General features: G+C 39.6%; 1 protein-coding gene and 1 gene segment (V, D, J or C); both read right to left on the minus strand.

Moving 5' to 3' along the window:
- LOC107148310 (T cell receptor alpha chain MC.7.G5-like) overlaps positions 1-21,094 on the minus strand; it is a 282,213-nt gene that overhangs the window by 250,097 nt on the left and 11,022 nt on the right. The gene's annotated exons all lie outside the window — the stretch shown is intronic.
- On the minus strand, positions 13,610-14,336 carry LOC125615283. The segment is given in 2 exon segments: positions 13,610-13,979; positions 14,139-14,336. Coding segments are annotated over 2 exon segments (390 nt in total).

The following is a 21,094-nucleotide window of genomic DNA, read 5'->3' on the forward strand; positions in this document are numbered from 1 at the left end:
TGTTATTAGGTGGCAGGTTTCACCACTGCAATGAAAGAATGTGCTTTGCCATCAGTGCTGGGGACCCTGCAGAGTCTGGAAAGGTTGGTTCCTAAGACCCACCTCATCTTGAAGGTGGCATACAGCACATGTGAAGTTGAGGCTTCTGACTTGTGCCACTGGTTGAATATCCACTCTTGCTTTGGGGAGCTTCTCTTTCAGTGATTTCTCTTTCAGATTTAAACTCCAAGATCATTAGACCCCGTGGGTCCTGATAGAGAGGGTTTATGCATGAACTTGGCATAATTCCACCTGGGAGTCTTTCTTATCTTAAATAAGCCAACACACACATGTGCTTCTGCACTGAAGGAAGAAACAGCACAACATCCTACAACAGCACCATGCTCTTGTCCAGAGACTGAATTTTAAGCATTACCTATAATTCTTATTGAATTACTGGCTAGAAAAGGGAAACTCTGGTTTGTGAGACTCATGCTGCCCTTTCTGTGTTTAGTCAAGTCAATAGAAATGAGTAATGATGATGACAGTAGTTAATATTTACTGGGGGTGGGGCATTGGACCAGAGGCTTTGCATACATTTTTTTCACATGACTATGAAAAGTGAGTGTGATAATGCCACCCATTTTACAGATGAGAGAACTGAGGATCAGAGAGGCTAAATAAATTACCCAAGCTCGCACACTGCTCAGAGGTACGAAGCCAGACCAGATCTGTCTCTGATTGTCAAGTTTGCAGGCCTTGTCTGTCTGTTCACAGGTCACTCAACAGCTCTTCATTAGGCTGCAGACACTATAAGACTTTCAGATAATAGGAGTTAAAAAAATTGTAGTTCAAATCAAAATTTGTTGATTAAATGAATGAATAAATCATTGAGTGAATGAAGTATAGTTACATGTTGCTCAACTATGGGGAATCTTCTGAGAAATGTTTTGTCAGGCGATATTGTCATTGTGTGAATGTCATGAAATATACTTAATACCAACCTAGATGGTACAGATGTATCACATGATGTGTCCTTTTTTCCTTTGTGGTACTGGAGATTGAACCCAGGGGTGCTCTACCACTGAGCTACACCCCCAGCCTCTTTTTATTTATTTTTTTTTAAATTTTGAGACAGGGTCTTCACTAAATTGCTGAGGCTATCCCTAAATTTGCTATCTTCCTGTCTCATCCTCTTGAGTTGCTGGCATTGCAGGCATGTGCCAGGCCATCCAGCTCTTGATGTGGCCTTTTGATGCCAATCAAAGGTAAACATGAGATGTGTGAGGCTGTTGCCAGCATAACATGACATGCTGTTTTACAAAAAGCTTTTTTAAAATAAGGATGAGTACTCTAAAATAATGACAAGTTGAGAGTGGTGGTGCGCTCCTGTGATTCAGGGACTCAGGAGGCTGAGGCAGGAGGATCACACGTTTGAGGCCAGCTGTGGCACAACTTAGTGAATTCCTCAGCAAATTGGTGAGAACCTATGTTAAAAAAAATAAAAATTAAAAAAAAGATATGGGGCTATATCTTGGCAGTAGAGTGCCACTCGTTTCAATCTCCAGTACCTAAGCAAGCAAGCAAGCAAGTAAGTAAATAAACAAGACAATAAAAAGAATAGGACAGTAAATACCTAAAATTGTTTTGTTCAAAACCCAGCTGTACTAGGGCAATGAGATAGGTTTCTAAAACCCCAAAGACATCCAGAGATGGGATGCAAGATACAAAGTTTATTAAGAATGCTCTCAGGAAAGATCCAGTGGTGATGGGAAAGTCACCAGAATGTCCAGTTGGTGACAGGTTAGACAGAAAGTCCAGTGGTGATGGGCTGACAAGTGTACCTACATTTCACATGGTGCCTCTGGTGCGTCACCAGAAAATAACACTTCATTCCCCCACAATGCTCTGTCCAGTGGCAGCCAGCTGGATGAGCACTTCCCTCTCCACCATGCTCTGATCCATGCCAGTTAATGTAGGGAGAGGGATTTATAAGCCAGGCTAGAGAAACAGTGACATCATCTGTTTGCTTAGTTTGCTTTGTTCCTTGTGTGACCAGCATCCCAAGGAACAATGCACTGGTACATGTGCAAGAAAGCACTTCCTACAGATAATCAATCTGCCCTCTTTGCAATCTATGCAAGAAAGAGTCAGAGAGAGCAGGTCTGGGACCATTCTTACCGTTCCCTTAACTTGACTAGGTTCCTGGGAATGGAAAGGTGCATTTTAGGGATGTGTTATTTTACTGTCCTCCTTTTCTTTAAGGATGACACAACCAATAACATATATATTTATTATCATTCTTGAGTATTATATTTGTGTATAATTGTTTGTGTAAAACTCCTTGCATTGCCAGTCATATGCTTCTTATGACTGGCAGTGTGATGGGTTTGTTTTCACCAGCACCACAACAAACACATGGGTACTAAGTAACACTCAGGCGACAGGAATTTTTCAGCTCTGTTGTAATCTTTTGAGACCACTATTGTGTATCTGGCCTGTCTTTCACTAAGGTGTTATTATGTGATGCGTGAATGTTTTTTGACTTCAATGTCTGGGAATTTAACTCAGTATGTATTCTTCCAAGGTTACTTCTTTGCTCCTTGCTTCAGATAGTAAAGGCCCTCAACAGAAGGCCCCATTTGGCTGTGCTAAATGTTTTTTAATGATGATGCAGTTTCTCTTATGGATGAAGTAATCTGAAACTATAAGGAGAGAACGAAGTTGGAGATTTTGCTTAGACAACATCTATAGGTCAGGGCAATGAATGCTTCTCACTTTAAGGTTGTAAAAATATCTCACAGTAAAACTTAACTCCTTATATGGTTTGACAATTAGCCCCTTTATGTATACATTTCCTCTGTAGATAAAATCTCCTTGCACTTGGAACTCTGCCACTACTGGGGTCCTAGTTGAAGGGTTTATGATCAAAGTGCAAAGCCAAGAGAACAGGGCGTCTTACCAGCTCAGAGGCAGGTGGAGGATAATTTGCTCTTAGTGTATGGCACTGTCTGTTGAACTAGTATCAAACTAATGTGATGTTTTCCGCATGCTCCTGTATGTAACATCAATATCTGAAAAATGTATTTGAGAAACAAACTTTCAAGCTAAAGATGAGGGCCAGCTTCGGGGGTGTGAAACCTGTGCCATCTTATAGGATATGAGGTGATAGCCAGCGTCTCATTGTAGGGTTTGTATTCCTGCTGAGGAGGGCGTAGGCCACCTGAGAAATTAAAGTCTAGAATAATTAGTGAAGAACAGAAGACAAAGAGTCAGAAATATATTTTCAAAGGTGGAGCCCCTGATAGGTTTAGTCCACATGGGAGCTGGAGACTCCCTGGTTTATTTAAGGAGGTACATCAAAGGCAGGGGTAAGGTTTCAAGGGGGAGTCTTGCTTTGTGATGTCTTGTAGTCAACAGGTTGATTGGCATACTGGCAGGTCATACCCATCTCAGGTGCTGTGTGGGACATAGCAGAGCGGAATAGGAATTCACAACGTCTCTGGGCAGTCTGACACAGAGGAAATATCCATTGGAAGTTCCCAGACCCCAGATGTTCCTATTCACTAGGCTGAGATGCTGACAAAGTCCATACACAGTCCACGAACGGCTTTTGACAATAGGACCCAGGCTTAGTGGGTCCCATGCCTAGTTTAAAGCTCTGCTGTCACTGTCTTAATAAGCTTTGAACAAGAAGCTCTGAATTTTCACTTTGTACCAGGCCCTGAAAATTATGTAGACAGCCCTGCTAAAGCCTGTATCTGCTGGAAGCTCAGGCACTGAACATTCTTCTCCATTTGCTGATTACCCACCCTTGCGCAAAACAGGGAGGTGCAGAGAGCTTTATTACACAGCCGTTCTCCCAGGCATGTTGGATTTTCATTTTCTCTCTGCTCCAGCTTTTCCATTACCTTCACCACCATAGGACAATTTTCAAAGGTCCTTAACATGCTTAAATTTTAGAAGGGAGTCTTGCATAACAGAAGAAAGTCTAATATTGCCTTCTGTAAGATGCCTTCGTAACAAGACTTCTTGCAGCTGAAATCAGGACTCCTTCCTCTCATTTTCCCCAAACTCACAGGTCATCTGCAGTCAGAGGACCCCAGCAAGGCTATCAAATGCCTCTCCCTCCCTTTTCCATCAGCAAGAGTAATAGCAACAGCTGCTCCCGAATGGCTTTTCTGGTGGAAGAAACCTCTGTGCTCAGAGTAACTCCAGACACCGTCCGTTCTTATGTTAACACAACAATATTTGCTATTTTCATCTTGACCATCTGTACGTATTCTCAACACAGCAGCTAGAGTGAGACTTTTAAATGGAAGTGAGATCACATGATTTCTTTCTCAAAGCCCTCCTAGGGTTACTCATTTCACCAGATGGGCCCATTAGGCATTTCCAAACTGGACTGGACTCTTTTCTCTGCTTGGAAAGCGTTTGCCCTAGGTGCCCTCAAGGTTCACTCCCTCATCTTCTTTAAAGATTTGCTCAAATGTTATCCTTCTGGTGAGCCTCCTCTGATGTCCCTCTAAAATTTCAAGGGGAATCATTCTCCTGTGGCTCTGCTCATCACTCACCATCCTCCTAAGTGCTCTGAGTTGTCTCCATATCTTTTAACATCCTGTATATTTATTGACTTTAAGTCTCATTAAGTCCATCTCCATAGAGCTGATGTCTTTGTGCATGTTGTTAGAGTTACAGCTCAAATGCCTAGAATAGAGCCTGGTACATGGTGCTCAGCAAACACTTGCTGAATAATTAATTACTTGAGGGTAAACACACTTCCTCCATTACAAAGGAACTGGAAATCTTGTCCCCATGGCTACACACTCTCCTTCTACATTTACACCAGCTACCTGTCAGGCTCTGTGTTTGTGAAGTTCCCACACTGAGAGAGAACGGTGATTGATTCCCTGCAGGCTGACCTTCAGAGTAGAAACTGGTTCTCCTGATAGAGCTACAGCCTAGAGCTTGAGTCAATCAATTCTGGAAGAGTGCAGAAGTGGCAGATCAGGACTGAAGGCCACAGGTTGCCTTCATATTGCTATAATCACATAGTTTGGAGTCCAGCCCCTGTGCCAGGTAAGGTCTGGTGCTTCCTCAATAAATCAGCTTAAAATTTCCCTGCCTCAAGAATGTAATCTCTTTCTTAAGCTCTGACATTAGCCCTGCTAGATTGCTTTGTGCTGGCCCAGAATAATGATGTGTGGGCTGCCTATGGGAAAACCATGCACCCATTCCTTCTCTTGTCTTTTTGGGTTTCCTCCAATAAAGGAAGGAAGATCTAGAAGATCTGGTATGTGTGCTATTGAACTCACAAATATATCAGTCCATTTTAAATGTTGTAAAAACTTTGGCAAGTATCATTTTTTTTCACGTTTCTGACAAGAAAAGTAAGGCTTTGAAACTTACCTTAAGGCAGTGTTCACCACAGAATGTCTGAACATCAAGGAATTCCTTTTGATACTCAGTATGGTATTCACAATATTATATTATTAGAATCTCAGATTCTAAATGCAGTGGAATAAGAGTTTCAAATATCACATTTTTCTTCTTTTCAATTATTTCCCCCCTGTATTCTTTTTGCCATAAATTCTTGGACTGAATCTAATAGATCCAGGAAAGGGGGATTACAAAAGAATCCAATGAGACCAAAGCATCAAGCATTGGTTTTCTATTTCAAATGAACTTTAAAAGTCTTAAGATGAGAAAATATATTTCAGATGACAGTATTTTTGAATCATGAGAATTAAGTACCTGATAATTTTTCTTTTTGAAAATTTGCTTTATGAAGAGCAAAGCCTGAGGTTTCGGGGCAGGTATTACCATGAATCCTGAGTCTAAAGCCCTGAACTAGTAATGATGATCATTACCTGCTTTCCATCTGGAACTCTGAGAGGATCTGGCTTTCCAAAGTGATCGACTCCAACGTGTTTCAGACACAGCAGTGTAGGAATGATGCTATAGTCTTTTAAAATGCTGTCATCTAAAAATATCTGAAACTACTTGGCTTCCTTAGAGGAGTTCATAGAAGGTAGCTAGGAAATGAGAACGATATGCCTGCCAAGGGGCTCTCACTGAAGAAGAATAACTGGGCACAGGCCAAGTGGAGGTGGTTGACTCTCAGATGACCAACTCCATCAAGGAAGGAGAAGAAAGGGGAGACCGCAGAGTCTGCATGCAGAGTTTAAGAGAGATTTCCAAAAATGGCCACATGATATTTACGCTTGGATTCTGTCAACCAGAATTTAGTTAGTGGCCATATCTAGCTGCAAAGTCTGGGAAATATAGACATTATTTGGGGGCAGAATAAAGGACGGGGAGAAAACAAACTGGTCATTGAGGGGAAATAGCAAGCTGTGCCACAGAGGATGATGAAGGATATTATACAATGATGACAATCAAGAAGAAATGGATGATCTCTTGAATATTATCTAATACTAAAAAGACTTTATGAAGAGATACAATAAAACACATACGCCAACATATTGCCACTAAATAAATGAAATGAAAGCAATTTGCTAGAAAACTTGATGAAATTAGTGGAAGATTTCAATTGTCCTTTTAAAGAATGTGACAAGTCTAATAGAAGGAAACAAGGACAAAGAAGAATTTAATGATATGATCAAAGATGATGAATTCATAGCTTCAAATAAAATTAATTATGATCATCTACTTGGCCTCAAAGTAAATCTTAACAAAAATTTAAAAAGAAGAGCTCTTCGAAGTATAGTCTCTGATCATAATCCAATAACTAAAAATTAATAATGAAAGATGAAAATTGTCTCTTTTCTTTTGATATTAAGGCAAATAAATTTCTAGATAAGCCTTGGAGCAGAGACAATATTAAAAGGAAAAACAACCAACTATTTCAAAAGGAATGAAAAAGATTTTGTCACAACAAAACAAAATGTGACAGAGAAGGTACATTCAAAGGAAAAATATATGTGTTAAGTAACTGTCCTGGGACATGAATAGCACAATTGAAAGAAAGTTTCTCCTAAGTTCTACAGTGAGTGGGCATGGTGACCGGTGTTTCTGATCAGAATGAACCTGAGTGTTTCACGGAGCTTCTTATTGGTAAGAAGCTCTGGTCACTAACAGCGAGTGCCAGAAGCTGGGATTAGCTCCATGGGAACCATCCCTGAAGGAGCCACTGGGCTGAACTCACTTGGTTTAGCATGTCCTGGTGTGCAAGATATTGCCACCTCATGATGACATTTACTGACTACACTGTCACATGCTTACAAGTGACTGGCTCGGTTTTCAATGCCTATTTTATATCTTTAAAATAAGGTTTAATAAGCCTGGTATGGCAGTACACACCTTAATCCCATCCACTTGAGAGGCCCAGGCAGAAGGAACCCAAGTTCCAGGACAGCCTCAGCCATTTAGGGAGACCCTCAGCAACTTAGCAAGACTCTGTTTCAACATAAAAAAATATGAAAAAGGATTGGGGATGTAGCTCAGTTCTAGAAAGCCCCTGGGCTCAGTCTTTGTAATAGTGATTTTTTTTTTTTTTGGAAAAGAAAGTAAAACAATGTATACACTCATAAATTGGGGAAAGGGGTCAGAAAGGGAGGTGGGAGGAACTTAATTTTTTGTATTCTCAATTTCGAATGAATGGGTTTCTGAGTGAAATTAATTTGTTCGGAGGTTTGTTTATACTCTTGACTTTATGAAGATCTAAAATTTCATGTTTAGAATCCCAGAGACCTCTGTAAGAAGGAAGAGATTAGGGGGTTTAAGTGAATATTATTCCTTCACTTGATTATATTGCATAGAGCAAAGATTATTTTTTATTCCTGTTGTGAATGCTTTTCTTGTGAAATTGTTCCAACATGGAAATCGGTGTGCGAAGACATGCTGTTAAATGCCTCAGAAAGGTTACGGGAACTCTGATACAACACTTCTTGTCTGATTATGTACCAGTACAGAAATTGAGTTCACAAATACAAAATAAAAATTTCCTGGCAACAGTCATTAACAAGGAATCTTGCTTTAGTAACAGTTCAGGAAAATTGAAATTTATGAGACATTGTGAATATTTATAAGTAGAAGGTTGAAGTTCTGTCTGCCTAAGAGTGGAGCCTCTCTGCTTGACTCAAAGGTCAATGGAACTAAGTCAGTTTTTCATGTCAAATTTCATTTTGTCTGAATATAGAAGTTATTATAGACAGTGCTGGAGGCTCTGCCCAGTGACAGGAGCTTTCGGTCTGCACACCGCTATTGCTGACCTTTCAGGACCCGCCTGCAAATTGCTGTGGAAGCTGATTAGCTGGTGAAGACTCTGGGGGCAATCCAGATAAATAAGTATTTTTTAAAAAAATTTTCATTTATTTTTATTTTTTTAAATATGCCGTTGCTTAGGAGGTCCACGTGTTGAAACATTTAGGTCCGTTTTTACCCTGTAATTGCAATTTCTGAAATATTTTCACTTAAGAGCTGGACTGAATCAATATTATTATTTTTCTAGAAGCTTGGGATGAAATTCTGATGAAATTGGTATCTGATGGTACTGTCCCAAGGCTTGTTCATTTCACTGGTAGTATGGGAAAATGTGTTTTCAATTATTTTTATGAAATGTTCACTTGGGGGATTTCCTGGGAGTGAAATTTGTTCTCATTTACTCTGAAAAGGGCAAAGTTTAAATAAATGCCACTATTTAGTAGAACGAAAATGAAAGCAAACAAAAAATACAGGGAGAAGAAGAGGAAACTGGTAACTGTACAGGAAACAATGTGATATTCTTCTGATTGGCGAGAATGCCCGGGTGGTCTTGAGGTAAATCCAGGTAAGGGCAAAAAGATAAATTTTCTTGAGATTCAACCCTAAAACTTTTCTTTTTTTTTAGAGAGAGAGAGAGAGAGAGAGAGAGAGAGAGAGAGAGAGAGAGAATATTTTAATATTTATTTTTTAGTTTTCGATGGATACAACATCTTTGTTTGTATGTGGTGCTGAGGATCGAACCCGGGCCGCACGCATGCTAGGTGAGCACGCTACCGCTTGAGCCACATCCCCAGCCCCCCTAAAACTTTTCTTTAGGAGTCCTTCTTGGGTTGTAGGGCACTTGGGACTCTGTGTGAAAATACCCCTTGTTATTCAGTGTGGAAGAATCAGCCACATTTAGATAGGATGCTTTTTGGTGTAGTTTGTTGACTGGCAGCTTCAGTGAACATCTCATTTTTCCATAATTATTCTCAGGAGTGAGAAAGCTGCATAGTTATTGCTCCCAGTCTGTGGATGGAGAAAGAGTGCAGAAGAAACAATAAATTCCATCTTCAAAGACAGTCACTGCTGGTGTTTATTCATAACTTCTTGCTCTTTTATAGCCTCCCAGGTCTGAGATGAGATATTACCATGTCAGACTTGTTCTTTGCAGTTCTACTTTTCTTCCTTTTTTGTGGTGGGGGCCGGGGGGGGGGGCGGTGCACTGGGGATTGAACATAGGGGTGCTTTACCACTGAGCTACATCCCCAAGTCTTTTTATTTTTTATTTTGAGACAGAGTCTCATTAAGTTGCTCAGCGCCTTGCTAAGTTGTTGAGATTGGCCTTGAACTTGTGATCCTCCTGCCTCAGCCTCCAAGTTACTGGGATTACAGGTGTGTGCTACTGTGCCTGGCCTTCTTTCTTTCTTAAAAAAAAAAAAAAACAAGTTTAAAAAGGGAAAAGTTTAAAATCTGATTTTCTAGTTATGATCTTCTTTAAAAGAATTCCTTCCTTCCTTCCTTCCTTCCTTCCTTCCTTCCTTCCTTCCTTCCTTTCTTTCTTTCTTTCTTTCTTTATTTCTTTCTTTCTTTCTTTCTTTCTTTCTTTCTTTCTTTCTTTCTTTCTTTCCCAAATAAGCTGTTAGGGCTCTCTCTTGACAATTTCATAGACACTATTTAAAATACTACTTCAGTCAGTGTAGTGAATAATCATGGTTTTCTTTTTCCATTTCCCATGTGTGTTTATTCTTGTTCTGATAGCCGCAATGAGACATAAGTAATGTCTATATCAATCTCTTATTTTCTTTTTTCCTAGTGTCTAGAAGATTCTTGAACAGAATGGTATGAATCTCTGTATCTTTGTACCTCACAACCTGATTGAAGACACGGTGTCATCTATGAGGCTCCACATTTATTTAAAGGGAAAATGAATTTGGTATGAAAAGCAGGGCATTTTGGCTAAAAAGTTCTCTCCTCGTGTTTTCTTCTGTATGACTAATTGCCAGGCTGGGTTTTTCCCTCTGTATTTACCAACAGGGTGGTTGGCCTTTTCCTCACAAATAAAAACTTATCTTCTTGCTAAGACCTTCAAAAGAGTCAATAGAAGGAGAACAAAGAAGGAAGGAAGAACCAAATCCTCTGGCCAGTCGAAATCTCCAGGACCTAGTAGCCCTGCTGTGTTGGACACTCCAGCTTAACATTTTTATCTAGAATTGTAGTGTCCGTTTAAATGTAGAATATAACTGACCTTTATTTTCATTATTTTTGACCATCCATTGCTCCTCATACATTCCTGAAAAATGAAGACAGTGGATTGCAATTACAGATAAAAACATTATTGTGCATGCAATGGGTGGGGAAATAGAATACCTGACCTTTTGTGGCTTCTGAGGATTTTCTTGATTTTTCAGTGTCATGGAATCCTTGATAGTGAAGGCATCTGATTTGAGCTGGCATTTCAATTAGTAACTGACCTGGTTCACTGACAAGCTTCACCTCCATAGAGAAAAGGCAGCAGAACACACCCGCCAACTCAGCACCCAGACTGTGCTGCAAAGGAAGGTGCAGTGCTGTCCCTCAGAGCCACCGACTCTGGACCTCGAGAAGCTTAGGCAGGAAAACCTTACAGATTATTCAGAGGGAGGCAAAGGCTCTAAAACAGGAAAGAATATTATACTTTGAGAAGTATATTTTTTTAATTCAGTCTGCTACACCAAAGTCACAGACTCGGTAGTTTATGAACAACAGATATCTGCCTCTCCCAGGGGTGTAGGGTAGAGTGGAAGTCTGAGATCAGGGTGCCAGCAAGGTAGGATTCTAGTGAGAGTTCTCTTCAGAATTGCAGAATTCCATCCTCTGGGTGTATCCTTACATGGCAGAGAGAGGAAGCGCGCTCTCTGCCGACTTCTATAAGGACACTAAGCCCATCTAGAGGGCTCCACTCTCATAACCTCGTCTAACACTGATCACCTCCCAGAGGCCCTCTTCTAAGACCATCACATCAGGATGTAAGGTTTCAACATACAGATCTGGATGGGAACTAAACATTCACTTTCTTAACAGTGTATAAGAAAAAAATTAGGAATTGTTTAGTGTTGGAGGATATATATAAATTATGGTTTGTTCAAACCATTAAGTTGGGATCATGCTGGCCTCTGTCGTAGCCCACAGCCTTAGGATCAAACAGCCTTCTGGAAATAGATGCCAAATAACCTGTTTACTTCAGGATCCCTGCCACACCTATAAGCAAGCATGGAGACATCAGACACCCTGATCTCAGACAAGACCTCTCTAACACTGAAACCTTATACCTACCTATCCTCTTTGATCTGTACTGCTGTAAATAAAGCAAGTGAGGGCTTCTTGTTTGTTAGAAGCCAGACCCTTCTGATTGGCTCAATGGGTCATGCCCCTGCTTTAAAAATATTCTTGCCTTTTGTCTTTATTTCTTATATACTACTTTCATAGCTTTTATTTATCAGCCAATCCATCCCTCAGATGGGTACCCACTCCCTCACCCACGGAGGACATGAGCGAGATTCTAGAGTTTCATAAGGGTTCCCTACCAGGGAGTGACTGCCCACTACAACCATTCTTGGACAAGAATATTATGGGACCAATCAAGGTGCAATAGGACCTAGAAGATAAATCTAGGTGATATCAAAGTAGGTACAACTCTGCCATTAAGCAAAGTGTTTTCACTGATGCTTTAGGAAGGAGATCAGAACTTAATATGCAATTGTATTTCATTGTATTAGATTATGCTTGATTCACTTTTATTACAGAAACTGAGTGCCTGCCTTTGATAAAGACTGGGTTAGTTCCGTTATTCAAGATGTCACAGAAAATAGTTGTTGCTCCACTGAGGGTAGTATCCCTTAGAATAGTAAGTGTTGAGACCATGGAATCATTGTGGGTGTCCTCTAATAGAACACTGACACTAGTTGCTCTGCAGAGTCTTATTTGGGAGGGAAATTACCCTTGAGCCATTGAAGCTAAGCTCCATCAGAGTGGGTCAGCAGGGTTATCTTGGGTTATTAAGAGTATCTTTCCTTAAGTGGGTTGGTGCATAAGCCTATTGTCAAGCTAGTAAAAGTTGTGGATCCTTTGGTTCTGAGATATGCAAAACAAAAGATATTTACCACTTAGGGATAGATCACAAAAGATAGAAAAGGGGTCATTGTGGGTCCATGACAGGGCTTTTTTGTTTTGGTTTTTGATACTGGGAATTGAACCCAGGCCACATTGCCACTGAGCTACGTCCCCAGACTTTTTATTTTGTATTTTGAGACACGGTCTTGCTAAATTGCTTAGGGCCTCTCTAAGTTATTGCAGCTGGCCTCAAAATTGCTATTCTCCTTCCTCAGCCTACCAAGTTGCTGATATTACAGGTGTGCACCACTGTGCCCAGCTTGGGCCCATGATGTGAAAGTCAGAATCATGCAAATCCAGCATTCTGTGGTTTTCTGGGACTTGGGAAATGGTCCTGTGTCTGTGAAGAAGAATGGGAGCCTGTAAACTTGGGAGTGCAAGCAGGAGGTAACATAGGCCAAATTGTGGCTGAGGCTGTGGGATCATCCTTTACTGGCTGCCTCAGCAGCAGCAGTTGTCCTGCAATCCCTCTCAGACCATGGGGAGACCAGATGTCATCAAGAAACAAGCTGAGGTCCACCACATGAGCATGGAAGCTGTACTAATCCTTTTCTGAATGGCTTAAATCTCCTGGATTCTTACACTGGTCAGGAGTGGCAGTGGGCAAGGTCTTGAGGGAGAGATAATGAACTGCTTAGTTGAAAGGTTGTTCCTCTAATGATTAATCAGAAAAACAGGAGACATGAGAGTATTTGTATCCTCTGGTTGTAGGCCAGGTACACACAGAATGTTTTCACTCAGTGGTGTGGGTTCAGGAATTTTCAATTGACCCTACTTTTATTTTGTTTTAAAGTTCTACAAGAAGAATCTCTCGACATGTGATGGTAAACAGATAAGATCCACAGGATCTACATATCTAACTACAACAGTCTGCATTTTATAGGAAACACTAGGTAAGGAGCCTGTCCTAGAATATTCTTTTATATATAACTTACTCTTTTTTTCTTCCTCTAGTAAATGCTATATGTTACATTCACATATAAAAAAATAATGATTCCATATTTCATAGGAATTATTTGTGACAGTTCTACTAAATGTAAAAATCATTCTGTGATGGAAGACTAATGGATTTTGACTGTGGGGCAGTAAAGGATGAGAACTCATATTCTCAGAAAAGACATGTTTAGGATGTGCCCCCACCCCCGCCATAGCTTTTCCATTTAAGAAAATTTCTGCAGTTAAGAAAATAAAAGTAAAGCACCATCCTTTTTGATTCATTTCTGAACTTTTCTTGCAAAGCAAGATGCAGAAACAGTGAGTCAACTCTCACCACTGCAGACCCTGCAGCAGGGACTTCTATGGTACCAGCTGCAGGTTTGGGTATAGACCAACAGTGTCATGGGAGCACTGTGTGACTAAGGCACAGAAGTAGGTGGCAGAGAGAACATACTGGGTGTCTGTGATGTGCAGGGTGCTAAGACGGGCCATGGTATCAAGTGAGGCTGTTAATGGTCCCTCCTGCTTCACTGCTCCATTTGACGGCAATATAAACAGAAATTCCAGGCTTTTCCCTGGATCCTGTCTGTACCAGTGCAGTCTGTCTGTAGAAGTGACTGAATAATTGCAGTAGATGGTATGGTCTTCTCCCTCCTGGGTGCTCAGGTATCGAGGGTTCTGTTCCACGACCACTTCTCCAGTTATCCCTGTTCAAAGAGAACATTTCAGAAGGAGGGGTTCACTGGTTACTTACCACCCAGTTCCTCTTCAGGGAGCCCAGGCAAAATGCATGGAGCCTTGTCACTATCCCTGCACATTGTGTGGATAATTCCTCTCTCCCCAATCCTCCTCTCCAATAAACTCACAGTCTAGTTGAAGCCATAGAATCACCACTAGTCCTGTCTTCATTTTTGTTTTTGTTTTTCTTTTTTGGTCCAATTCACTGAAGACTCAGATTTAGGAGTCTTGAAAGCAGACTGGGGCTTCTCCAAATATAGTACTTTTTCCTTTCTTTACAGAAATGCTATTTCAACAGATGTTCCAACCAATTACCATCAACTCATGCAATTCACTCAGTTCTTCCCTTTCATTAAAAAAAAAAAAAAAAAAAGCTTTGGACAGAGTTTGTGAATGGAAACAGTGCCCTCTTCAGGATACTTAGAAAAATTACTGAGAAAGCAATTTTCATAGAATTGAAACTTCATGGAGGTGGAATTTACTTCTTCTAAGCTAATGTTCTTAAAAAAATTCTTAAATTAGGGGCCTGGGGTTGTGGCTCAGTGGTAGAGCGCTTGCCTGGCACCCGTGAGGCACTGGGTTTTATCCTCAGCACCATGTAGAAATAAAATGAAGGTGTTTTGTCCACCGACAACTAAAATGTATATATATATTAATTCTTAAATTAGTGTTTTAGAATCTCATTGACTTTGCAAGGACATATTTTCAATTGACATAAATATGATTGCATAAACTTAGGCAAAAGAAAAACACGTCGATTCCTTTAAGCCTGGCGAGTGCAGCAGTGAAGTGTATCTGTGCTTCTGGCATCTGGTTTACTAGGGAAATGAATCCCACAAGAATGCTCTTTTCCTCCTACTTCTCTCTGTGTATTAGCTTCATTTACTCAATCCACATTCCACCACAGGGAATGCCATTGCAAATATCTCCTGGCCTGGGTTCATTTCATAGTGTAGCTACCAAAGAAATACCAAGGCTCCTTCTTTCTGATCTCAAATTTTAAAATTCTGGGCTAAAGCTATAATTACCTCAGTCTGGGTCAGGTTTCCTTCCAGATAGTCTATGCATGACCAGAGTGGCTCAGCTGGGTCAGGCATCACCTCTGGGTCATCAACAGCCCATTCATAAGTAATTTGGCAATTCCCATTCACACCACGTGGTTAGAATTTATCTTTTGCACAATGAGTTACTATTTTGATGTGAAGAAATGGTTAATGCCCACCATTACTGTGTTGTATGAAATCTGTGAACTGTTGATGGGGATGGGTGGGAAGGCTTCTCTTTTTTAAGTATTCCCTTAAACATGAGTAGCTACTTCTGATGAACTGGGTTAATTTATGAATCATCTTTCCCTCCTGTATGCAGTGTACCTTCTCTGTACCATGTTGACTGTCAGAGTCAGTTTCTTCTGTAACTCAAATAGCTGGTACAATGTTCTGGAAGAAAGGAAAAATAATAGCAATTCATGTATTGAGCTCACCTATATACTGAGCATTATGCTGCATGAATGCATAATCTCCTCATATCCTCACAATATCTATGTTTTAAGGCAAAGGAAACTGGGGCCTATAAAGGTTAAATAATAAATCTACAATCACACAGTTAGTAATTGGAATTGAGATTCAACCCGTCTGCATAGTTACTGGGCAAATGCCCTTTTCCATTCTTTCCTGTTTGAAAGTACCAAATCTGTTAAGATTTGGGGGTTCCAAGGCAGAGACAGGAATTTTTCATCCATTAGTCTCATTACGATCAATGTGGGACTGCTTTCTATATATACTTGTTCTACCTTTTAAACCCTAAACTCAGTTCTCTGCTGTCTTAAGCAAGATCCACAGGAATCCCCTTTCCTCTGGACTCTCTGTAGCAGATGAAATAATCCAGCACTGATTTTTCTCAAGAGCACTTGAGAAAATAGACGACATTAGGAAAAATAAAAGACTGGTCAAAAGTATCTACTAAGTACCCATTAAGTACAAGTACTGTGATAAATGATGGAATGAAGTCCTTATATAACATCACAAGGTCTAATTTTAATCTTAATGAAGTCATTAGTTAGGAAGATCAAAACAATATGCGCTAGAACAAAAGCTAATAGTGCAAGTCAGCATAACATTTGTTTGGATTTTTAAAAATAGGTTCTGTATGACTTCAGAAGAGAGAGGGGTTATGAAGTTAGTACAGTCTCTTTGGAGGAGCTGAGAACTAGAGAGTATATAATGTCTAGATAGAGATTTATAGGCCATTTTAGAAAGTGTAGAGATAGGAGTGTGGATAATGTGCTTTGGGGAAAGTGTTAAGAATGGTCTGACTAACAGAGAAAACACAGACTGGGAAGTAGCCTCTGGAAATCAGAATGGATTGGTGAAATGAGGAGCTGATTATGGGGTCTCTGAAAGCCACTCAAAGAGACTTATATTTATGAGAAAGCAGGAACTGTTGTGGGGTATAGAGTGGTGGGGTAATGTGTCAGAGAGAGATTTTAAAAGAAGGTATGGCAATGGTGTAGAGGGTTTGGGAGGGGTTGAGATAGTGAAGCAAGAAAGAGACTTAAATAATGGAGGGGAACACTTCTTTCAGCTCCAGGGAAGAAGCAAGGACTTAAATAAGGTAGCAGTCGTAGGAATTCTAAACAAAGGATGAGTCCAAGAGCACATCAGAGGTCAGCAGTTAGGAATTGGTCTCTGATTTAACTCCAAAAGCTTCAAGTTTGAATAAAGATGATGCCACTTACAGAAACTGCAAAGTTGGAAACTCTGAAAGCATCTGCGTAGGTGAAGTGTTTTTAAATATAGATGATAGTAAGGTATTAAGTGAAACTGCCCAGGTGAGAGTCAGGGGTAGAGGACCGAATCTCAGATAAATGGAAAGTGCTTGACACACAGAGAAACTCTACCAAAGATGGCCATTACATCATGCATCCTCAGTGTGCTAATCAGCATTGCAGCGAGTACATATCTGTTTCTCCCATGGGATCCCGGAAGGCAGAGGATTTCTCCTAGTGACCTTTGTTTTCCCAGGGTCTAGCATGATGACTGACACAAAATAGGGGTGGAATATATGCTTTTAAAAGATGAGAGCATGAAAGAGTTGAGATATAATAATTGGTGTATGTGTGATATTTGTATGCTGGGTAGATGGGGAAGGAGAAAGAGGCAGAATTCAGGATTTTTTTTCCCCTTTAAATTAACACTGACTTTGGAATTACAAAATAATGTACAATTTTTATAAAGTTGAGCTATTTAAATGAAAAAGTTACATATTTCTAAAATTCATCTGTTTAATCAAGATCAATTTACAGAAAATAGTAACTGACAGTTTATCTGCAGTTATGTCACCTTTCTCATTAATGTTTTATATTTGTATTTTCTCTCATTTTATTAACAGGTTTTCTAGAATACTCGGTTTTACTTATAAATTCTAATTTTTGCATTGCTTTTTAATTCTCACTTTTATTAAACTTATTAGAGTTTTTCCCATTTTGATTATTTTGCTTTCTTTCTTTGTTTCTTGAAATGCAGGATTTGGCTTCTTTATTTTATTCTTTACTTAGAAGTGTATGTAAAGCTATGTATTTTCTTATTAATATTGCTTTGGACAAATCCATAGGTTTTTATACATAGTACAACCATTAGTGTTAATTTTTAATGGCCTGTAATTTTAACTTTTAATTCTTTGACCTGGAAATTATTTAGAATATTATAAGTGGTTAATTCCTTTTCCACTCATTTGTTGGCTGTATTTTAATTATTAATTTCTAGCTTTATTGAATTGTGTTCAAAGAACATTGCTTGTTTGAATCTTGCTTATTATTTTCTTTGAGTCATATGTGTGCTTGTTTTTTAGTAAATGTTCTGCAGCTATATCTTTAATTCAAAGTTATTTTCCATCTTCCTTGCATTATTTTCTGAGAAATAGATATTGAAGTGTCCCATCACTAACATGTTATCAAGCATTTGTACTTCCAAGAACTTTTGCTTTTTTTTTCTGTTGCAGCATTATTTATGGAATAAAAGTAGGACCATCCATTCATTCATGAAATCCATCCATTTATGAATTAGAGAAGTAACTTGAGAATCCATTATGTTCCAGATCCTGGGTTGAGCTCTTGGGTGATGGTGATGATCAAGGTCAAGAGGGACTCATCTGTGATGTGATAGAGTGTGCTGCCTGCAGAACAGGGGACGTTGGCACTCATTTAATGCTTGGCATTAAGTGTGAAGGAAGTTGTGATGGGGGATTGACAGGTATTGAGGGATGGTTAGCAGGTAGTAACCTGAGGCCAGGGGCCTAGACAGGGCCTCCCTGAAGAAGTAGCCTTAAAGTTGAAATTGGCATATATTTAAATCTGGGAGCAGACAGAAAACTAGTAGAAAACTTGTGAAACACACAATTGTGTAATCTGAGGAATGTGGCACCAGTTATAAAAATATTAATGTGTAAGCAGGGTGCAGGGAATAGTGTTGTACCCTGGGACTGACGTCACTACAGGACTTGAATGTGACAGAAGGAGTTGTAACTGGAATATAGAGGAAAAAAAGGCTGTTTGGTGAGCCTTCCTGAACAAGTTGACATTGTGCTCTTGGGTGTCAGCCTGGGTCAGTGCCAGATGGAGGAGGCTGGGTGAATGTACACCCTGACCTTAAATCCCCCTCTTTCTCTGATCTCTGCAGTTGCTCCCCTTGGGCCCAGACCAGGAAGGCAAGATAAGTCATGATGTGTTCCCTATAGGTTGGTTATTGGAGCACAGAGCAGAGTGGAGCATGAAGAGAGGACTGGGAAGTATACACAGGAGAAAGTAGGGAGAAAGTAGTTTAACACTGGTGAAAGAGACACCTCAGAGATAAGACCAGAGAACTAATCAGAGCAAAGAAGACTTTGTGAGCCTTGATAATGATTTCAAATTTTGTCCTGTGGGAAATGGGAAGCCACTGATGATTAGTTTTAAGCAAGAGAGCAAACAGAACACATTTGCATTTTTAAAGCTAACTCTGACTAGAATGAGGAAAAATGCCTTGGAGGGAACAATGTTTTCTTTACTGAGATGGGGACACTGGAGAAGGAGGACCTCTAGGGTGGTGTGATAACGAGTTCAGTTTTGAACAGTTGGTCAATTTTGAGGTGTCTATGTGGGTCTGTGATGAGGAGGCTCTTGCTAGAGATTCAGATTTGTCAGCACAGCTCAGTTGAATTCTATTTGCGATTTAGGAATCACTGAGATCCTCTAGAATCTGAACGTAACATAGAAGGGTTAGAAGTCCCATTTTAGAAATTGGTAGAGAAGATACAACTGGCCTTCAAGGGAGGGAGAAAGTAGGGGTGACTGGGAAGGGAGGAGGAAAAACTGGACAATTTTGAGGAGGAAGATGCATGCCCTTGAATTGACAAGTGAGCTCTCTTGGCATCCCTTAAGTGAGTCAGGACAGGCTTTTGCATCCAGGAAATCAGTATGAATTTAGTAAGATTTTTCAAGTAAGAGACAAATACCCAATAATACTTGGTAGTTTCCTTTCACCTCCAATAATAATTCTGGTCTTGGAATCTGAAAGCCTTCCATAAAGGTGTGGGTGGGACAGAGGGAATTTGCTCCATGAAAGATCTCCAAGTCCTCTGCTTATATTTTTATGAAGCTGCTCTTCAAAGCCAGGATGTGCCGGGTGGTTGTGAGAGGCATAATATAGACCTTGGGATTTGAAACTCTTATCATAAATTAATCAGCTATTTTCTTTTGCCTTTGTGGCTAAATTTAGACTGTTAAAAATAATCAGGAATGTTTCAAGACATCTGGCCTATAAGATTTCTTCCAACAAGAAAACCTTTAAATGTCGGGCTAATCAAATTAAATAATTGCTAGATGCCTTTTTGTCCAAAATAAGTTGTATGTGGAATCAGGGTTTCATAGCTGAAATATTAGGAAGTAATTATCTGATTTGGTGCCAGAATGTGCTAAAAGCCATATTCTAATAGAAACAGGGAGCGAGACTGTGCCCAATTTTTATTAAAGTCCTTAGTGAGAAAACCACTAATAAAAAAGGCTGATCCCACAAGGGCTTATAGGAAAAAGAACTGTGTAGATGGCAAAATAAAATATCATTAGGGTTGACACCACAATCAGGGGTTAATTTCTCTTCCAGGCTATGAACTCAAACACCTCTTTCATTTTTGTAGGTTAACCTCAAACCCATAGGAGTGGAAACCATCTGAGCTATTTCTCCATTACAGATTGCTAGGTAAATAAACTGTGACAACAAAGTTACATTCTCCAAGAATGTCAGATGAATGCTTACTTGAAAATGTTCTTGAATACTAGAGGGGGGAAAAAAGAGCTAGCAATCTTTATTTTTCTTTTTTCCAAGATTGGGGTAACTTTTTCTTTCACTGTTATTAATGAATGACCATGGCATTTCAAACTGCCTTTTCTGAGATAAAGATACATGTTCAAATGGCTTTGTGTCATGCAAGAATTCAGTCTCCCATAATTTTCTAACTTGTCAGTAGCTAGTCTTCCAAGCTGGAAATACCAAACAGGTCTTTAGGAAATTTATTAGTTTTAGTGAAACTCAAGTTTCTTTCCTGCAAAATTCCTGCTAATTTTCCTTGAACTCCATTGCATGCTCTAAATGTAACCATATCATTTAGAGCAGTCTAAGCAATAATATTCAAACTAGAAAACACATATGTATTTTAAGGGAATCAATTTCTAAATCTTTACCTTTCATATATAATCTTTCCTAAAAATGGTCTAACTTCACTGTGGTTCTCATCTGTATATCTCCCATTTCACAATTGTCCCTGCCCTACTTTATGTAAGAAGGAATCTTTCTTTGCAGGATTGCCTTGAGGTTTAAAAACTTCTGGGGCATGAAACAAAGGGACAATTTATTGGTGTCAGGGAAGTCTCCTTCAATTAAAGCACCATCAATCTAACTCCAGACATTTTATTAAGAAATTCATTTCCAAAAATAAATTTTGCCTTTCATAATAAAACTTATTAAAACAGTATGGTCAGAAAAAATAAAAAAATAATTCAAACTTTATATATGTTTTGGTGCAGACATTTGGAATGATAAAAGACTTATATACA

Source organism: Marmota marmota, unplaced genomic scaffold (assembly GCF_001458135.2).
Source record: "Marmota marmota marmota unplaced genomic scaffold, marMar, whole genome shotgun sequence".
In the NCBI taxonomy this organism is placed as follows: domain Eukaryota; kingdom Metazoa; phylum Chordata; class Mammalia; order Rodentia; family Sciuridae; genus Marmota; species Marmota marmota.